Source organism: Cynocephalus volans, chromosome 10 (assembly GCF_027409185.1).
Source record: "Cynocephalus volans isolate mCynVol1 chromosome 10, mCynVol1.pri, whole genome shotgun sequence".
Taxonomy (NCBI): Eukaryota; Metazoa; Chordata; class Mammalia; order Dermoptera; family Cynocephalidae; genus Cynocephalus; species Cynocephalus volans.
The window spans coordinates 32,147,390-32,168,686 of NC_084469.1; the positions used below are offsets into that span (position 1 = coordinate 32,147,390).

Sequence of the window (21,297 nt, forward strand, 5' to 3'; positions counted from 1 at the left end):
CATCAAAACTACTACAGTGTGAAAAATAAAATTATGTTAAATATCCCTATGAATTAAGAAATATAGTTATGTAGTCTAAATAGATCCCTGTGCAATTAATGTTCAGCAGTAATCTAAGTAAACAGCACCCTCTGATGGAGACTTTTGACTTAGACATGATTTGAACTAATCAAAAGGAAAAAAAAAATTGCTGTAAGGAATACCCTGTGTGGTTGTTAAGAAAATATTTAAAAATCAAATTAAAATTTCTGAAGTTTATTAGTCTAATTTTGAAAACCACAGAAAATTAAAAAATATTATAAGTTATAGTAACTTGGAAGAAAGAATCAGTAATTATTTTGCACTCTCTCTTTACTTCCACCTTAAAGGAATGTTAAGAGCTCCAGGAATCAATTGTTTTAATGAGTAGTTCAATTACAGCAGAAGCTTAAGGCTCTTCCTTTTACCTCTCCACCTTCACTCTTTTGACTCTTTGTGATCACAAATGATGAAAGTAGTAGTTTGAAGCATTCTAACAAATACTTTCAACCTATGTTTTCAATCTTTAAGCACTGGGAATAAAAAGACTTAAACAAGTGATGCCAGCATAGTTAAAAAAAAAAAACCTCACACAAATACATGTGAAGGAAATGCAAAGAGCTGAAGCACAGAGACAAACCGACTACATTTAAATACATGGGAGACATATAACAGAGGTCTGCAAAAAGTTCATGGAAAGATTTATGTTACCTTTTAATTCTATTTTTTCATGAGCTTTTTGAAGTACCTTCACATACCTTATAATTTTGCAAAACAATAACAACAAAAACGAAACACATCAAATTATACCCAAAATAAGAGAAAAATAAAATAATAAGGATAACGGAAAATACAATAGGAAACAGAAAAACAAAACATAAAATCAGATCATCTGAAGGCTGTATTTAAAAAATCAATTCAAGTAGGCTTCTGGTCAAGATGGTGGAATAGACAGTGCCCAGTGTCACTCTCTCCTACAAATCAACCAATTTACAACTATAAAAAAGCAACGACAGCCGAGCTGGGGCTGCTAGAGCTCAGGGGAAGTGGAAGAGATATCTACAGAGTTAATGAAGGCAGGAGAAGCCACGATGAGTGGAAGAAAGAACTGCTCCATTTAGAGCCTCAGCCACTTTATGGCTGGAGCTGCTGAGTGCACAGAGTGGGAGCCATCAAAAGCTGCAGCTGTGCCCTTCAGATGAAGTTGCTTGGAAGCAGCAGGGGAGGAGAGGGCCTTGGTAGCCCCCAGACCAGCAAGACCACTAATAGGGTTCCTGTGGTCCCACATAGGAGCAAGGAACCACAGCAACTGAAAACAAGGAACCACTTAGAGGTTGGTGAGTCACTGCAAGGGACCAGTGTATGGCCCGTTCTATGGGAAGTGGTTGGAGCACAGGCAGTGGGGGAGATAGGCCCACTGGGCACAGTGAGGACACCGGGGCACAGCAAGGACAGCTGATCTGCCCCCCAAACAACAAAGGACCACTCAGTGGAGACTGGTCAGGAATACAGAACTGCAGGGGGAGCAGTTTGCTGAAAAGACTCAGGTCCAGACCAGAGTTTCTATACAATGCAGGTACACTGGATCTCGTGAGTCCTGGAAGCACTTATAAAGTCAACCATTAAAACCTGAGCTGCACAAAAAGCCTTCCCCAGGGAATCAGCAGCAAAGCAGCAATTTAGCTCAACCACAGAGCTCAAGTGCTGGTCCGTCCCCACAGGAAGTTCCCTTATTTTAGAAGTAAGCAAAGGACAACAAATTAGTTCCAGTGCAGAATTTAAATAGTGGAAACAGTGAATAATCCAACACAGAACTGAAAGAAAGAACAAGATACACACAGACCTGAGACAAAGATTGATATTAACTAGTAAAGGTCTCACTTCACCAAAGAACACCTATAAAACCTAGAAGGACCAGAAGTCCCCTGGGCTACCAAGCCAGGGATGGGGGAAGGCGGGGGGGGCCTCAGCCATGCCCCATCCCCCAACACCTGCAACCAGTCCCAAGGGAGGGGTCCGATGGCCTCAGCCAAGCCCCACGAACACCTGTGACCAGCCAGCAACAACCACTGATCCGCTGCAGGAAGTGCCCCACGCTCTCCTGAGCAGGGGTGATGGAGGGTCGAGGGCTTCAGCCAGAACTCTCGGACATCTGCACCCAGTCAGGTAATGACTGAGCTAACACTGGAAGCCCCCTGGTCTCCCCTGCAGGAATGGGGGGATGCCACAGGCCTCAACCACACCCCCCTCCTTCCTCCTTCTACCACCCTATTTCCTTCTCCTTTCCTCTCTCCCTCTTCTCTGCAATTGCTCCACAACATCATAGAATGTAGAAAAAGAAGGTAATATTAAAAAATAAACTTTTTAAAAAATGAAAAAATAAAATAAAAATAAAAATAAATTAAAGTAATATTTCTCTACCCAGACTATCCAGGAAAGTAGAGAAAAGACAAAGTTATCAATATCAGAAATATGAGAAAACATTGCTGCACATCTCACAAACATTAAGGACAGTAAGAGAATACTATGAACAAACTTATACCAGTAAATTTGACTGCCAATGCAATGGAAAAATTCATGCAAAGATACAAATTGCCTTAGTTTACTTTAATAAAAGTAAGTAACTAGAATGGCCTTATATCTACTAAGAAATTAAATTTTTTCAGTTTAAAAGTTTCTCACAAAGAAAACTCCAGGCCGAGATAGTTTTGCTGTTAAATTCCACCAAACATTTACAGAAGAAATAATACCAATTATACACAAAATTTTCTAAAAAATTAAACAAGAGAGAAAACATTGCAATTCATTGTATAAGGCAAGCAGTAACCAGACACCAAAATCGGACAAGGTAGTCACAAGAAAAGAAAACGAAAACCAATATCTCCTATAAACAAAGATGCAAAAATTATTTTTGAAATTTTAGCAAATTTAGTCATACAGTATTAAAAAAGATAATACATCATGACAAGCAAGGTTCAATCCTGGGAATGCAAGGTTGGTTTAATATCTCAATGTCAATTAGTATGATTCATCATGTAAAAAGGTAAAGTAGGAAAACAATATGATTATCTTAACACAGGAAAACATTTGACAAAACTCAAAGTTCATTTACTGTTTTTAAAAAGCTATAAATAAAAGGGAACTTTCTTAACTTGAGGAAGGACATCTACGAAAAAAAAATGTACATACTTAAAGATGAAGAGTAAATCCTTTACCTCTCAGTGGAAAAACAAGGTAAGAATTTCCACTTTCACAACTACTATTTGACATTGAACTGGAAGTGATAGTGCAATATGTCAAGAGAAAACATGAAGGTTGTAGTGCAAAGTAAAAAATAAGATAATTTCTATTATCAAATGATGTGATCATGTACATAAAAGTCCAAAAATTACAAAAAAATAATTTCACTACAAGGCATATGTGATTTTAATAAGTCACAGAATGTAAGGTCAATGTTGTTTGTTTTTGTTAAGAATAAACAATTGGAAATTAAAATTCTTAAATAGCAGTATATTCTTCAACTGCATCAAAATTTATAAAACTGTAGTTTTACATCCAATATATACTTAGAGATGTACACTATGAACTAAAAATATTAATGAAATAAATAGAAGACTTACATAAATATATACAGTATTAATAAATTGGAAGATTCAATACTCCTAAAATGTTTGTCATCTCTAAACTAATGTAAACATTTCATGCACTTATATTAAATTAAATCAAGATGTTTTGTAGAAAGACGATTGTCAAATGTATATGAAAAACCAATGGAACAAAAATAGTCTAAATAATTTTTAAAAGGAACAAAGTTGGAGCACTCACACTACCTGCTCTCAAGATGATCTATAATTCTGCAGTAATTAAGACAGTGTGATATTGGCAAAAGAATATACAAGTAAATCAATGGAATAGAATATATGGTCCAGAAATAGACCCACATATATTAGGCCAATTGATTTTGACAAAAATGCAAAGGCAATTTAATGAAAGAATTATGAACTTTTCAAACAACAAGACCGGAATAATTATATATCAATCCCAAGAAAGAAAAGGAAAAAAAAATTCAATCCCTACCTCACTCCATTAACAAATATTATCATAAAATAAATCATAGACATAAATGGAAAACATTAAAGTTTAAAACTTTCAGAAGAGAACAAAAGGGAAAAGCTTTGTGACCTAGGGTAAAACAAAGATATTAAGGTAGACTACTAAAAGTAGAGTTTGTAAAATAAGAAGTAATTAAATTAGACATTATCAAAATGAAAAATGTTTTCCCTCTGAGAACAACAATATTGAGAGAATTAAATAAAAAATCAAACACTAGAAGAATATGTCTGCAAATTATATATCTAATAAGCAATTTACATACAGAATTGATAAAAAAACAGTTCAAGACCAAGAAAACAATTAAAACAGAAACAGAACAATTAAAACAATAGCAATTAAAACAGGAAAGAAACAACTGAATAAAGAAATGAGCAAATGATGTGAACAGACACTTCACTAAAGAAAATATACGGATGAGAAAAAAATTTATGAAAAGATGTTTGACATCATTAGCATTAAGAAAAAACAAATTAAACCACAATGAGAAACCACTAAAAACCTATTAGAAAGGTTAAATTTAAATACACATACATACATACATACCTAGTGCTGATGTAAATACAGAGCAACTGAAATTTGCGTTTATCACTGGTGGGAATGAAAAATGGTACAGTCTGTTTAGAAGAGAGTTGCACAGTGTTTATAAAGTTATGACCTCCCAAGGTATTTACCTAAGTAAATGAAAACATATGTTCACACAAAAACTGTGCACTTACAGTCATATAAACCCCCTGCAACCCCTTTTCTTCATTTTGTGTGAAAAAGCTTAGGGCATTTATAAGTCTCAGTCTTTGATGTCGGTCCGATAAAGACTGTGATTTTGCCCAAAGGTAATCATTAAACTACAAAAAAAAAAAAAAAGAATCCAAACAGCACTCTCGGTTTTGATGTAATAGCAGGTAGCATCATGAAAGTTATTTTATTCTGAGCTCCTAGGTCTTAAGGGCTTGGTGTACGGCTTCCCCAGGAGTCCCTCCATAATTCAAATCCTTTAATAAAGACTTCATTATGAAATTGTTTTATACACAGGTGAAGACGGTTTTATCCCGGTGCCTTCAGAGGCTCAATATTCTACCAAAATTTCACATCAGGAATTGCACATTCCCACAGGGCAACAAGGTAGGAAACTTTGCTCTCTCGTCCTTGTTTCCTGGTGATTGTTTGACTTTTAGGTAAAGTCACCATCTCGTAGCTATTGATATTTAAAATACCTCTCAAAAATGTATTACATGCATACAGTCTCCTACACTTACGTAATTTCAACATTATGACATATGTGATCTATGACGCCTGATACTTTTAAATCTTCTACAAGAAATCACTTCCCTTTTCTTTCTACTCAGAACTAACTTTCCCTGCTCAGCTCAAATTCATCATCCCCAGTTTTTCATGTTGATAACCAAGCCCATATCCTCCCATAGTTTATTACTTACTCGTATAATTATAGGAATGAGGGTTGTGACCTTAATTTACAAAAAAAAAAATACATTTTGATGTCTTGCTATTGTCATTTAAAGTATTTCATTGAAATTTCTCCAAAATTTTATACTGTGGATGTATCATAACCTATACAAAGACTCCACATTGATAAAAATTCACTATTTTTTCCAGTTCTTCTACTGTCAAAACAAAGCTAAACTAATCATCATGATGTATATGTCTTTATATTCCAGTGCTATTATTCCAGTGAGATGTATTCCCAGAATGTTGTCATATTCCCAGAGGCAATGTATAAAACTTGTCCTTCTCTCAGCATTTCTAAATTGCATTACTCTGAATATTAATGGGCTTGAGAACCTTTTCATATATTTGTAAACCATTTTTTTAATTTTAATTTTTATTTTTTTCTAACAGCTGATCTAACTTTAACATTTATTTAATTATTTCTTATTATTTTTTTTAAGTTTTATTTTGTCGATATACATTGTGGCTGATTATTGCTCCCCATCACCAAAACCTCCCTCCCTCCTCCCTCTCCTTCCTCCCCCCCAACAATGTCCTTTCTGTTTGCTTGTCCTATCAACTTCAAGTAATTGTGGTTGTTATATCTTCTCCCCCCCCCCCGGTTTGTGTGTGTGTGTGTGTGTGTGTGTGTGTGTGTGTGTGTGTGTGAATTTATCTATTAACTTTTAGCTGCCACCAATAAGTGAGAACATGTGGTATTTCTCTTTCTGTGCGTGACTTGTTTCACTATAATTCTCTCAAGGTCCATCCATGTTGTTGCAAATGGCAGTATTTCATTCGTTTTTATAGCTGAGTAGTATTCCATTGTGTAGATATACCACATTTTCCGTATCCACTCATCCAATGATGGACATTTGGGCTGGTTCCAACTCTTGGCTATTGTAAAGAGTGCTGCGATGAACATTGGGGAACAGGTATACCTTCGACTTGATGATTTCCATTCCTCTGGGTATATTCCCAACAGTGGGATAGCTGGGTCGTATGGTAGATCTATCTGCAATTGTTTGAGGAACCTCCATACCATTTTCCATAGAGGCTGCACCATTTTGCAGTCCCACCAACAATGTATGAGAGTTCCTTTTTCTCCGCAACCTCGCCAGCATTTATCGTTCAGAGTCTTTTGGATTTTAGCCATCCTAACTGGGGTTAGGTGGTATCTCAGTGTGGTTTTGATTTGCATTTCCCGGATGCTGAGTGATGTTGAGCATTTTTTCATATGTCTGTTGGCCATTTGTATATCTTCCTTAGAGAAATGCCTGCTTAGCTCTTTTGCCCATTTTTTAATTGGGTTGCTTGTTTTCTTCTTGTAAAGTTGTTTGAGTTCCTTGTATATTCTGGATATTAATCCTTTGTCAGATGTATATTTTGCAAATATTTTCTCCCACTCTGTTGGTTGTCTTTTAACTCTGTTAATTGTTTCTTTTGCTGTGCAGAAGCTTTTTAGTTTGATATAATCCCATTTGTTTATTTTTCCTTTGGTTGCCCGTGCTTTTGGGGTCGTGTTCATGAAGTCTGTGTCCAGTCCTATTTCCTGAAGTGTTTCTCCTATGTTTTCTTTAAGAAGTTTTATTGTTTCAGGGTGTATATTTAAATCCTTAATCCATTTTGAGTTGATTTCCCAGGAATCTTCTTTAATGCCAGCCTGAAACCTCGAATCCTGAATAGGGCAGCTGGCCGCCTTCAGCGCGGCCCTGGCCTCCGGGATCCTGTCTGCATCCACAGCAGGCTTGGCGCCGTGTTCCCTGTTTCGAGACTCGCTTTTGCAGCTAAGAAACAGTTCTTTTCCTGCTCCACACTTCAAAGCTGTTGCCTGTAAATGAGGCAGCCTCTCCTGCCGGGGGCAAAGTGGCTGTCACCCCCCACGACCGGCCAGCAGCAGCAGTCCTCCCTTAAGAGATGGCGAGAGGAAGGTCCACAAGTTTCCCGGCTGCCTGAGGCCCATTGGCCGCCTTTTCCACCTCAGCTACTCCGCGCCAACCGCCGCAGCCACCGCCATCTTGAAACCTGAATCTCATTATTTATTTAAAGCTCCACAAATAATTCTAATGCAAAAAGAAAAGTAATCTGAAAACTCTAAATCAAGGAGCCACCTCCTTAAACCTCAAGGAACCTGACATCACATACCAGACCCCTGTGAGTCACTGGCAGCACTTGGCACACACCAGCTCAGCCATGATTTATTCAAATAATACTAGGGTACTTCAAAAAGTTCCTGGAAAGATGTATACTATCTTTTAATTCTATTTTTCCACATGCTTTTTGAAGTACCCACATATTAGTTGAGCACTTATGAGGTACTAGAAACTGAGAATGTAACAGTTAACAAGGTAATATCCTACCTTAGAGATCACTTACTTTAGTAAGGGACACATTTATTTTCTGGGTTGAGATGGCTAGACATTCTCCAACTGGAAACTGGCCCTTCAGTCAAATATGCATTCACTGAAGCTCATATGACATAAATATAAAACTCTCTACAACACTTAGATTATAACAGATTAGTATCAGTTTAGACACCAAAATATGTTTAAAATATATACATACTACTTATAGTTGAGCATGTCACCTTCTGAATTAATTTCTGGCAACTGTCTACAAAATTATATCCAGCTAGCTTCATAAAAATCAAAGTGGACATTTCTCCAGGGCAGTTAACCTAACTGGACTTACACTATGTAAGACTTCCTGAGAGCAGTGGGTTTTCTCCCCTGACCACACAAGAAAGGACCAGTTTTATGAAACTCCTTGAATACTAGATCATTGTCACCCACCACACTCAGGAAAGATGTTCGTATCCTACTTAGACTGATGAGAAATTATCAAGTCTTCTTTCACTCCGTTTTCTTCTCCATTGCCCTGAAGACAAGAAGTGACATGAAAACATGTTTTGTTTTCTTTTATATTTTCCTATATATTTGATTGTGATCTCTGCCTACTTGTCCTAAGGGAAAAGTGTCTGCTTCTAGCTGCACTTTATTTGGATTGAAAATCAATGTAAAATGCATTTACGAAACAATGTGACACATGCTACATAGAAAAAGGACACCAATGGCATGGAAGCCACAGAAGAATTGACTCTTACTCAGTCTTAGGGAATCAGAAAATATTCCAAGAAAGATAGGACTAATGGGGTAATAGGATAGGGAAAAGGAGGATGAAATGGGTGCAGAAAGGGGAAAAAGTATGGATCAAAGGTTAAAATTACATCAACCACAAAACAAATGTCCTGAGGTATAACAGACTATATTTCATTCTGTTCAGTTTAATTCACTAGTTACTTTCTGGTGCTTAGAATTCTGCCACATGTAAATATTTTAAGGGGGCTCCAAATCCAAATGTCATTTCAAATATGCAGAGATCACCAACACATCATGAAAATTTCTGAATGAACTTTTCTTGGAGACTAGGATGGGGTTTAGAAATTTAGCTACTAATTAAAAGCTTTTTTAAAATTTTTAATGAGAGGAGATCAGAAGGCTCTTGCTTGTGTAATGCAAGAGCAAAATAAAAATATAATTAAATCTCTGTCTCTGCAGACCTTTATAGTTTGGGAAATTTAATCCAAATATTCAAGTGAGAAAAAAAGAAAAAGAAAAACAAATATTCAAGTGAGAATTCTGTCAAAGCAATGCTTGTCTTTTCAAATTTCCTAATCACAGAGCCAGCGGTGACTGAGCTCTTGTCTTTGACCCTAATTTTACTCAATTCTTCCTGTCTAGGCTTAGCCTTTTATATTTTCTCTATTTACCATCTGCAGCAATAGCTAACAAAATGCTCATTTTCAACGTATTAATACATTGAATCATTTAGTCTGAATTCATCGCAAGTTCCCAATGTTGTGACCTATTTGAAGAAAGTTAAAACCCATGATGACTGCATTATGAGCCAACATGCAAAGACCAAAGGCCAACTGTTTATCTGCTCTACCCTCTTCTTAACTAAGTCAATCTCAACCTGACTTTCACTTTCAGACTCAGTTGGTCTCTAGGGACAAATCTTATCCAGGCAGGTGAAATATAAAATGCTCTCAACCAATGTTCTGGGACTCAATGCAGAATTTTTCACCTCTGAACTTGAATTACAGTTGGGATACTAGTTTCTAATTTAATGATTGTGTTTTATAATAGGTCTAATTATTTAAACAAAGTCTTTTCTCTTGGCCTAAATATGTCTATATTTCTGCATTCCCGAACACTTTTCATCACAGAGCTATCTAAAATAATTTCTGAAGAACTTCATTAAAAGAGGAATTTATCAAGAATGTAGAAATGGTTGATAAAGTGTAATTATATAATATGTAATGAGATTCTAAGCATAACCTAAGCATAGTTATATACAACCTGCTACCAATCTATATAAGGAGACTGTGCATTGACTTTCCATCTCTTACAGACATGGGTGGAAATTCTTCTTTGGGTGTGGGAAAGGGAACAGTCTGTACTCTGTTACCCTACATTTGCTGTACTAGTCTGTATGAGTCTGTCTTTGTGAAGCAGGCTGTTCCCACATATTTGCATATTAATCTCAGTGTTTGCTTATTGACTAGTTTAATGTTCAGTTTAAGTAGAACTCTAATCATTGCTTTATAACTTTATTTTATTGTGATATTTAGCATGAAAACACATAAAAAAGTGTATAAAATATACACTTCAGCCAATTTTTATGAGATGAACAGTTTATATTCACTATGGAAATCTGCAAATAGAACATTATTAGAACTTCAGAGCACTCCACGTGCCCCTTCTTCATTCCAGCACTACCCATTCTTCCTTCTTCACCCTGACTCTGTTGTAATCACTCTCTGGCTTTTTACCATAACTTCATCACCTAAGTAAGGCCTCATTGTCATCTGCATCCTCATTGTCATCTGCATTCTCTTTGTGCTTTTGTAGCACATGTAACATGGGAAGGGTCCACCTTGGCCCTAGAATAGTGTCCATCATGTGTAGAACTCAGTCACATGCCACAGCACACTTCAGGGAAGACTGGAAAATGTGTGTTCTGGAGGAAGAGTGAACAATAGCCATCTCTGCCACACTGGGATATTTATATTGGTGCCTACCAACTATTAATGATGTGAGAGTAAATAAAATATTGAATGTAAGAATTTAGAGCTGGTCCTGCGACTTAGTAAACACCAGTAACAATGAAAATTACTATAGGCCACCCTGATGTGTTTCCATTTATTGTACAAGTGAGAATAAAATAACATATTCAGACAGCAGAACTGTGCCTGGGGACCTCACCAGCCACAGGCAGCCCCTCCCCAGCAGTCAGCAGGAGTGCATGGAAACTCAGGAGCCAAGGACAGCATCATCCACTGCCACAAACACCATTACCACATGGGTGATCTGCCACAGCCACCACCACAGCCACTGCCACTGCCACTGCCAGGGAAGCACATCAACCAGTCAACTGCATTGACACAAGGAGAGTAGCCAGCAGAGCCCGGGGAAAGAGGTGAGAGAGTGCAGGCCTGTGACCCACTGGCCCAACCCACAGGGGGAATTATACTGCCACATGTGGTAGCACACCTGGGGGTGGGAGGTATGTGCACAGCCCATGCCACTGCCTTGATCTGGGGAGAGACACATATGGAACCTTCTGAGAGTGCAGAAACCCAGGATGCCCAAATAGAGTAAGGAAGAAAATTCCCAATCACCACCAACCCATCCCCCAACCAGAAGAAGCAAGGACCCAGGAGGAGCCTTGGCCCATAGGAAAGAGGAAAAAGAAACACCACCCAGGGTCATGCATTCAAACCGAGGAGCTTCAGAATACCCCAGTATACCCATCAAGGTTGCAGGACATTAGCTGGGATGCCAACAAGCCTACTCAGGGTCACCCACCCCAGCCAGAGAGCACAGGGCACTCAGGCATTCCTCCCAAGAACTCAAGAACTTGCCCACATCCTCAATTAACCAACACAGTGTCACTAACCTCAGCAAGGAATCACTAAGTGTCCCAGTGCCTAGGCCACAGAGGCACTCACATGCAACTCCAACACTAGATATGGCCAAAGTACCCACATGGAGACTACACTACTGCCTCTACCCAAAACTTATACTAAAACATTCTACTCAATGATCAGTATAAAACACATCTGCAGGAGGAAGTCTCACTCCTCAAAGCCCACTCCAGAGTAAAGAAGAAGCAACTGCTCTACCAGATGACCAGATATCAATGTAGAGATACTAGAAATATGAAAAACAAGAAAATATGACACCACCAAAAGAATACAATAATTCTCAGTACCAGACCCTACAGAGCAGGAAAACCTTGAAGTGACTGAAAATGAATTCAAAATGACAATCTTAAGGAAATTCAATGAGATACAAGAAAGTTCAGTTAGGTAGTAAAATGAAATGAGAAAAAGTATCGAGGATGTGAAGGAGGAAATTTACAAAGAATATAGCAGAACTCCTGAAACTGAAGGATACATTCAACAAAATAAAAAACACAACCCAGAGTTTAAGCAGCAGGTTAGAGCAAGCAGAAGAAAGAATTTCTGATCTTGAAGATGTCTTTTTGAAATAACCCAGATGGACCAAAAAAAAAAAAAAGAATAAGAAAATTTTTTAAATGAAGAAAATCTAAGAGAGCTAGAAGACAACCTTAAGCACACAAACATTAGAATCATGGGTGTTCCAGAGTGGAAGAGAAAGGAAAAGACATTGAAAACCTATTTAATGAAATAATAGTGGAAAACTTCCCAGGTATAGGGAAAGACACGGACTTTCAGTTCCAAGAGGCTCAAAGATCCCCAAAATATTCAATCTAAAAAGGTCCTCTCTGAGACACATTATAGTTAAATTGGCAAAACTCAAAAACAAAGAGAGAATCTTAAAAAACAGCAATAGAAAAGCACCAAGTCACTTATAAGGAAGTCCCCATCAGACTAACAGCAGATGTCTCAACAGAAACTAAATAGGCCAGAAGAGAATGAGGTGACATATCCAAAATACTAAAAGAAGAAAACTGCCAGCCAAGAATATTATACCCAGCATGGCTATCCTTCAGAAATGAGGGAGAAATAGTGTATTTCTTAGACAAACAAAAACTGTGGGAGTAGACCCTGATATAAAGGAATAGACCAGCCCTATAAGAAATCATTTAGGAAGTCCTCTGTCTGTGATCTGAAAAATGATAATCACTACCACGAATACACAAGAAAGAACAAAACCCACTGTAGAACAAAAATACGAATGAGAAAGAGAAACTACATCTTATCACCTTAAAAAAACAATGAACACCAAAGACAAACAATAAAAGGGGAATAAAGGAACAAAAGATACTTAAAACATCCAAACAAACATTGACAAGATGCCAGTAGTAAGACAATACCTTTCAATAACATCACTAAATGTAAATGGATTAAATTCCCTAATCAAAAGATACAGACTGACTGATTGATTAAAATGCTAAATCCAACTATACATGGTCTTCAAGCAAGAGATTCACCTCACGTGTAAAGACTAATAGTGAAGGGATGGAAAAAGACTAATAGTGAAGAGATGGAAAAAGATACACCACACAAAAGGAAACCAAAAATGAGCAACAGTAGCTATTCTTATATCAGATAAAATAGACTTTAAACAAAAACCATAAAAAGAGACAAAGAAGGCCATTATATAATAGCAAACTATGCATCCAACAAGAGATTAATAGCCAGGATATACAAGGAACTCACAACTTAACAGTAGAAAAACAAGTAACCCAATTTTAAAAATGGGCAAATAAGCTGAATAGGCATTTTCAGAGAAAGATATACAAATCGCCAACAGACACATGATAAAATGCTCACTATCACTAAGCATCAGAGAAATGCAAATCAAAACCATAATGACATGCCATCTCACCCCAGTTAGACTGGCCATTATCAAAATACAGAGAACAACAAAGGATGGCTAGGATGCAAAGAAAGGGGAACTCTCCTATAATGTTGGTGGGACTGTAAAGTAGTGCAGCCATTATGGAAAACAGTATGGAGGTTTCTCAAAAAACTACAGATGGAACTGCCATACAACCCCCCAATCCCACTGCTGGGTATATACCCAAAGGAATGGAAATCATCATGTTGAAGGGATACCTGAGCTCCCATGTTTATTGCAGCTCTATTTATGGCAGTCAAGAGTTGGAATCAACCTAAATGTCCATTAATGGACGAATGGATAAGGAAAATGTGGTATATGTACACAATGGAGTACTATTCTGTCATTAAAAAAGAATGAAATTTTGCCATTTGCAGCAACATGGATGAGCCTGGAGAAAATTATGTTAAGTGAAATAAGACAGGCACAGAAAGAGAAACACCACTGTCCTCACTCATAAGTGAGAGCAAAAAAATAAACAAATAAAAAAAGGAAAAAGAAAGATGCAACAATTACAATAATGCATTGAACTTTCAAAGGAAGAAAACAGAACTGAAGCCACCAGAGGTGGGAAAGGAAGAGGGGGAGGGGGGTTAGCAAGAACTTGGTAAAGAGCCACAAAAAAATGATTACATTGTATAATGTTGAGTATACTAATCATACTGATTTGAGCATAACATATTGCACACAGATATTCCATGCTGTACCCCACAGATATATACAATCAATTATGTTTCAATAAAAATTTTTTAAAAAATAACACATTCACACATTATAAATTGGGCAACTGAGCTTCAAAATATAAAATATGAAGAATACTTCCAAGAAATTTTTCTCATTTGAATATTTTGCTTTTATTTGTATTCTGAGGCATTTTCATTCACTATAAACATTATTTATGTTTCACTGATAGTGCAGAGAAAACAGTACAGAACACTCCGCGAAGAACAATCATAACACCTGCATATGTCTCTATATTGATGTTAAAAGTGGGTTAACTCAACTTTACATCAGAAACATTTTCCACGGTGCAGGTGATTCACCAGCCTCCCACTCACTAAGGAAGACAGAGGCTGGGCCTCACAAGGTAACACTTCCCCAAACTGAGTGATATTTTAATGTTCAAAGGTACTTATTTGGTACGAAGCACAGCATATCACCCACTTACTTCATCTGGTACTAGGCTTAATTAACAGTGAAATGTCCCAATGATAAGAAAAACAGACTGTGCCAGAGTTATGGAAAAATGCCCTATTAGTCCCTAACATGGACATTATGCCAACGTAATCAATTTTCAGAGTAATTCTAGCTATATAACCAATTTTGGAATTTATCCATATATAGTATACGTCTGCTATATTATAAAAAGATGTATCTTTCACTTACTGTGTCTTATTTAGTTTTACGACATGTAGCACATTGCCACAAGTACTTGGTTGGTACAAAATGCTTGAGGGGTGTGTGTGTGTGTGTGTGTGTGTGTGTGTGTGTGCGTGTTTGCACACACGTGCGTGTGTTTACATAATCAAATGAATGATTGAAGCGATAACCATTTCCTCTTGCTGGATTAGCAAATACTTCAGGCTCAGCCCTCCCTGTCTGGAAACAGGAACCATCTACTTGAATGTGCTTGCAAAGAGAAGAAGCAGAGTCCCATGTCATGTAATTGATGTTAGGCAGTGATCTCATAAAATGGAAGACTTGTAGACAATGTGTGTAGGTGTGCGTGTGTGTGCGTGCATGGGTTTCATGTAGAAAGTCAGTGTAAACAGTAGTACAGAGTGTGCTTCGATGAAGACTGGGTGTTGAGGAAGTAAAAAGATACAGAACCCAAACACCTCTTCCCACTGACTTGAAGCAGAGTGCGCTGGTCATGCTCATTCCAAAACCAATACTGAGCAGCAACAGCAGCTTGCTAAGAAGAAGTTTACATTAAACAAATTCAGCGTCTAATCCAGAAACTTTCTTCCTGATTCTGAGCTAGGAGGACGGACCACTTTCTGATATCACCAGAAAGTCCAAAACATCCCCTTCCTAGTACACTAGTATGGCAAATTCTATGGCTTTCCATTTTAACTCAGCTATGACTTCAATAGAACTGTATTTTCTCTCATAACTTCTTTCGTGCCATTCACATAACAACAACAACAACAAAAACTACAAGAGATAACTTTATGTAGTGCATGTAAACACCCAGACTTGATTACTCTTTTGAAAAAAATCCATATCAATACATAGAGCTTAAACTGCTAACTAAAAATCTATCTGCTCAATTGCTCCTTTTCAAACATAACTTTTACAAGCTGTATTTAAACTTTTAAATTAATTTACCAAAATAAGGTGAAAATATGAAACTTAATTTTAAAGAAAATTTGTCTTTTCTTAAAGTGAAACATTTCATTTGTATTTTGAGGGTTTTTAAATGAAAGATTAGCGATCCTGTTTCATTCACTCTTTGGCAACTTCAAATGGTGATAAAATATAGAGTGAAACACACCTCTGTGATGTCTACAAAGGGTACCAAATAACACAGATGTTATTTTCTTATTTAAATACACATTTATTCAATAAGGAAAACAATTTTATCCAAGGAGACAATAAGTAAAAGTAAAACAAAGGAAAACTCCAACCAAGTTCATCTGTTTTATTACATAAATAGAACTTCTTGAGTGAAAATCAAGCATGTTGACTGAGGAGCCATCGGATGGGGAGTGAGTGGCTATTGCCACTCAATGTTTGATAAGTGAAGAATTTAGCAGTGTTGACCACGTAAAAGCAAACAAACAAGCCAACAACACACTTATGCCAAATTTCACAATATCTAAATACTGAATGAAAATTAGAAAAATGGTAAAATAGCATGTATTGTTACAGCAATCTTAGAACATGTTCAAACTGCCACTTGATAGGTCAAATTAAGAATTTTCAGAACAAGGGCTGGCCCGTGGCTCACTCCGGAGAGTGTGGTGCTGACAACACCAAGTCAGGGGTTAAGATCCCATTACCTGTCATCTTTAAAAAAAAAAAGAATTTTCAGAATAGTCATCTTTTTGCCTATTTTCACACAAGGAAAATAATCTATCATCCTACTCTCAAATGGAGATTGTCACAATTTGTTTTATTCACTAAATGCGACTTTCAAATTATCATTGTTCTCCCAGCTGCTGTATGGGGTTTTCATACCTTAAAATTTATATGGGAGTAGCATATAAAAGCCAAGAAAAACATGAGTGATTTTGTTGTTCCCAGATCCTCCTGCCCTCTGGGTTCAACCTTTTTTTAATTCAAATCATATAAGTCTGCACCATATCCAGAGAAATTCTATGATCTTCGTATTTGTGGGGCCTACACAAAGGAGGAGTGTTATAGGTAAAAGCTTTTATTTTCACATCTTTTTACTTTCTAAATCCCTTCTCCCTAACTTGAGTTTCAATTGCCAACCACTATTGCATCTCCTGAAATTGTTGTCCTCTCTCTTCTTGGTTCCCCAAAAATATGGCCACAGCTGTTTCACCTTCATTCCCCAAAACACTATTAACATATGGTTATTGTGGATTATAAGTTTAATCAATGCTTGATGTACAGTGCAGGGTAATAACAGTACTCTACAGGATACAAATAGAGATAAAACGCTGTTTCTAAATCTTCATTGACCATGTCCCACTCAGGGACCTTTTATTTATTGGCTATGTGTCTTTCGGGATCCTGGCCTAAGACACTGTAAACATTTCAAATTCTTTTTTTTTTTTTTTTTTGCAAAAAAATTTATTTTTTTTACTCGAGTCAATCATCTTCCAACTATTCTGCCCAACAGGCCTCCTCTTTCCCAACTAAAAGAACCATCAAATTGCTTTTCTGAACAAGAAAATAATGCAACAACCACCCTTAGATAAATTCATTTATCATTCAGGAACAAATCACAGTCAACTTCCAAAGCAGAAATGCTTAGTGAAATGAAAATAATAAAATGAAGTAGACAGAAAGTACACCAGAAAGAGTAGTAGAATTGCAATCAGCAGACTGACAGTTTATTCCAGGCTTTTTCTTTAAGAAACTGTGTGACTTTAATCATTAACCTTTCTGAGCTTCAGTATTCTGTTCATGCGATAAATATATATTGATGATCAAGTATATACTAGTCTAACTGTATACAGAAGTAAATATAAGATCTCTGTCAAAAGAAATTTAATGCATAGTGTTTACAACTGCAAAGTGGGTGGTATTTCATAGACTTTAAGGAAACACCAGAATTTGAAAGAGATGTATTTCCTTCTGGTAGAGGATGGACAGACATGAGTACAGACAGATTGTCTGACTCATGCTTCATTACAAGTGACAGATAAGAACTGTCCCACCCAATGACATAATGCTAACCTAGTGTTTCTTTACTTGATCATTTGCAGAACATTCATCATTTTCCAGGAGAAATGAAGTTCATAATGACAATTTTAAAAAGAGATAAATTACTTCCTTAACGTTATTCTTAAAGAGGTAAAATGGCAAAAAGGGAAACTGTGCAAATGGTGAAGAAAGAAAACCTACTATAATAAAATTGGAAGCAAATCAAGAGAAGTCACAAATTTCCTTAGCCATGATAAGAAAAAAATAGGATAAGAAAGCTGCCACTAAAAATACTGTAACATAAAATACATAGGAACAAATTTAACTGAGGAGTTGAAAGATCTCTACACTGAAAACTACAAAACACTGATGAAAGAAATTAAAGAGGACACAAAAAATTGGAAAGACACCCCATGTTTATGGATTGGAAAAATTAATATTGTCAGAACGACCATACTACCCAAAGTGATCTACAGATTCAATGCAATCCCTATCAAAATACCAATGACATTCTTCACAGAAAAAACAAAAAACCAATCCTAAAATTCATAGGGAGCCACAAAAGACCTCAAATAGCCAAAGCAATCCCTAGAAAAAGAACAAAGCTAGAGGAATCACGCTGCCTGACTTCAAAATATATTACAAAGCTATAGAAGCCCTAGAATAAAAACGGACACATGGACTGATGGAACAGAACAGAGCACACATAAATAAATGCACATATCTACAGCCAAATGATCTTTGATAGGACACCAAGAACATACACTGGAGAAAGAACAGCCTCTTCAATAAATGGTGCTGGGAAAACTGGACAGTCACATGCAGAAGAATAAAACTAGACCACTTTCACCACATACAAAAATCACCCCAAAATGAATTAAAGACTTACATTTAAGACCTGAAACTATACAACCACTAGAAGAAAACATAGGGGAAATGCCTCAAGACATTGGTCTGAGCAAAGATATCATGGAAAAGATTTCAAAAGCACAGGCAACAAAATAAAAAACAGACAAATGGGACTACATCAAACTAAAAAGCTTCTGCACAGCAAAGAACAATTAACAGAGTGAAGAGTCAACCTTCAAAATGGGAGAAAATATTTGCAAACTAGTTACTTGGCAATGGATTAATATCCAGAATACACACAAAACTGAAACAACTCAACAGCAAAAAACCAAATAATTTGTTTTTTTTTTTAAAAAATGGGCAAATGACCTGAGTAGACATTTCTCAAAAGAAGACATACAAATGGCCAACAGGTATATGAAAAAATGCTCAACATCACTCATCATCAGTGAAGTGCAAATCAAAACCACGAGATACCATTTCACCCCAGTTAGGATGGCTATGATTAAAAAGAAAAAAAAAACTGCTGGCAAGGATGTGGAGAAGAGGAAACTCTCAAACAGTGTTGGTGGAAATGTAAATTAGTACAGTCATTATGAACATCAGTATAGAGGTTCCTCAAAAAAAAAATGAAAATAGAACTACAATATGATGCAGCAATTTCGCTACTGGGTATTTGTCCAGTGGAAAGGAAATCAGTATACTGAAGAAATGTCTGCACTCACATGTTTATTGCGGCACTATTCACAACAGCCAAGATATGGAATCAACCTAAGCATCAACAGATGGATAGAGAAAGAATATGTGGTATACGTGGTATACATACACAATGAAATACTACTCAGCAATAAAAAAGAGAAAAAAAAAGAAATCCTGTCATTCAAGGCAACATGGATGAGTCTGAAAGACATGTTAAGAGAAGTAAGTCAGGCACAGAACAATATATACCACATGTTCTCACCAATGTGTGGGAGCTGACAAAGTTGAACTCATAGAAGTAGAGAGTAGAATTGTGTTTACTAGAGGCTGGGAAGAGTAAAGGGGAGGAGGGAGTAGGGAGAGAGGTTGGTTAACTCATGCAAACTTACATGAAGAATAAGTAATAGTGTTCTATAGTGGTGCTAGGTGTCTATAATTAACAATAATTTACTTTATATATTTAAATGACTGGAGGAGAGTTCAAATGTTCTCAACATAAAGAAATGATAAATGTTTGTGGTGGTAGATATGCTAATTACACCTATTTGATCATAACACATTGTACACATGTATTGAAATATTACTCTGTACTCCATAAATATGTAAAGTTATTATGTCAATTAAAAATTTTTTAAATATTCTAATTAAACACAAAGAATCTCTCATTGCTGTGACTATCTGTAGAGAAACATACCGTGTCTAATCAGAACTTTCTCCTGCTCAGGGTTTTTCTCAGGGCAAATTTAATATCTTTATTCCTCAAGCTGTAGATTAATGGATTCATCATGGGAACCACATTGGTATAAAAAACAGAAGATATTTTTCCCTCATTCATAGACCCAGCAGAAGATGGTTTGAGATACATAAATGCACTGGATCCAAAGAACAGAGAAACAGCAATTATGTGTGAACAACATGTGCTGAAGGCTTTGGACCTGCCTTCCTTGGAGGTAATTTGGAGGATGCTGGACAGGATGTAACCATAAGAGATAGAGATGGTGAGACTGGGAACAATAATGTTGATGCCCACCACAATGAAAACCACCAGCTCATTGACATAAGTACTGGTGCAGGAGAGCTGGAGCACAGGGAGGATGTCACACAAATAGTGGTTGATGGTGTTTGCGTCACAGAAGGTTAGTCTCAGCATGCATCCAGTGTGGGCCATGGCACCAGAAAAGGCCATCAAGTATGAACCAAGCATCAGGTTGGAACACACTTCAGGGGACATGGCTATGTTATACAACAGAGGGTTACAGATGGCCACATAGCGATCATAGGCCATTGACGTCAGCACATAGCATTCAGAAATGGCAAAAAAACAGAAAAAGTAGAGCTGGGTCATGCACCCCATGTAGGAGATCATATTATTCTTTGATATGAAGTTCATCAGCATTTTGGGTGTAAACACAGAAGAATAACAGAGGTCTACGAAGGATAAGTTAAGGAGGAAAAAGTACATGGGGGTGTGAAGATGTGAATTCAGCACAGTTAGGGTTATCAAGGCCAAATTTCCTAAGACAGTGACCACATACATCACTAGAAATAGAAGGAATAGAGGAAGTTGGAGTTCTAGTTGGTCTGTTAACCCCACCAGAATGAATTCAGTCACGAAAGAGCCATTTCCAGGAGCCATTCTTCTCAAAGGGAATCTGTGGGCACAGGAGAAAAGGGGTGCATTAGAGGACAACCCACCTTTTCCTACAATAGGTTCACCCAGAAGTGTGAAGTGCATGCTGCAAACATCTGAGAATAGACCAACCTGAACACACAGAATCAGCCTTTACAGAGAAACACCGATGTACAGATATGCAAAAATGATTGCTGGAAAAAACAAAGAATGAGGGAGAAAAAGGGTGGACCAGAACAGAATCTCATCATGGCTTCACTCACTTCAGCCACCCCCTCACCAGTAAATTTGGAGGCAGATGTCTTAGCACCC

The 21,297-nt window shown here is 37.0% G+C and overlaps 1 protein-coding gene across 1 annotated transcript; it reads right to left on the reverse strand.

Moving 5' to 3' along the window:
• Positions 1 to 20,058: 20,058 nt before the first annotated feature.
• On the reverse strand, positions 20,059 to 20,994 carry LOC134387198 (olfactory receptor 8B3-like). Its single transcript, XM_063109587.1, has one exon. It carries the CDS (start codon positions 20,989 to 20,991, stop codon positions 20,059 to 20,061), a length of 933 nt encoding a protein of 310 aa, XP_062965657.1. The 5' UTR covers positions 20,992 to 20,994.
• Positions 20,995 to 21,297: the final 303 nt, after the last annotated feature.

What these genes read in the sequence shown, in the direction of transcription:
- LOC134387198 (XM_063109587.1), bottom strand. Translation starts at nt 20,991, where the DNA reads ATGGCTCCTGGAAATGGCTCTTTCGTGACTGAATTCATTCTGGTGGGG.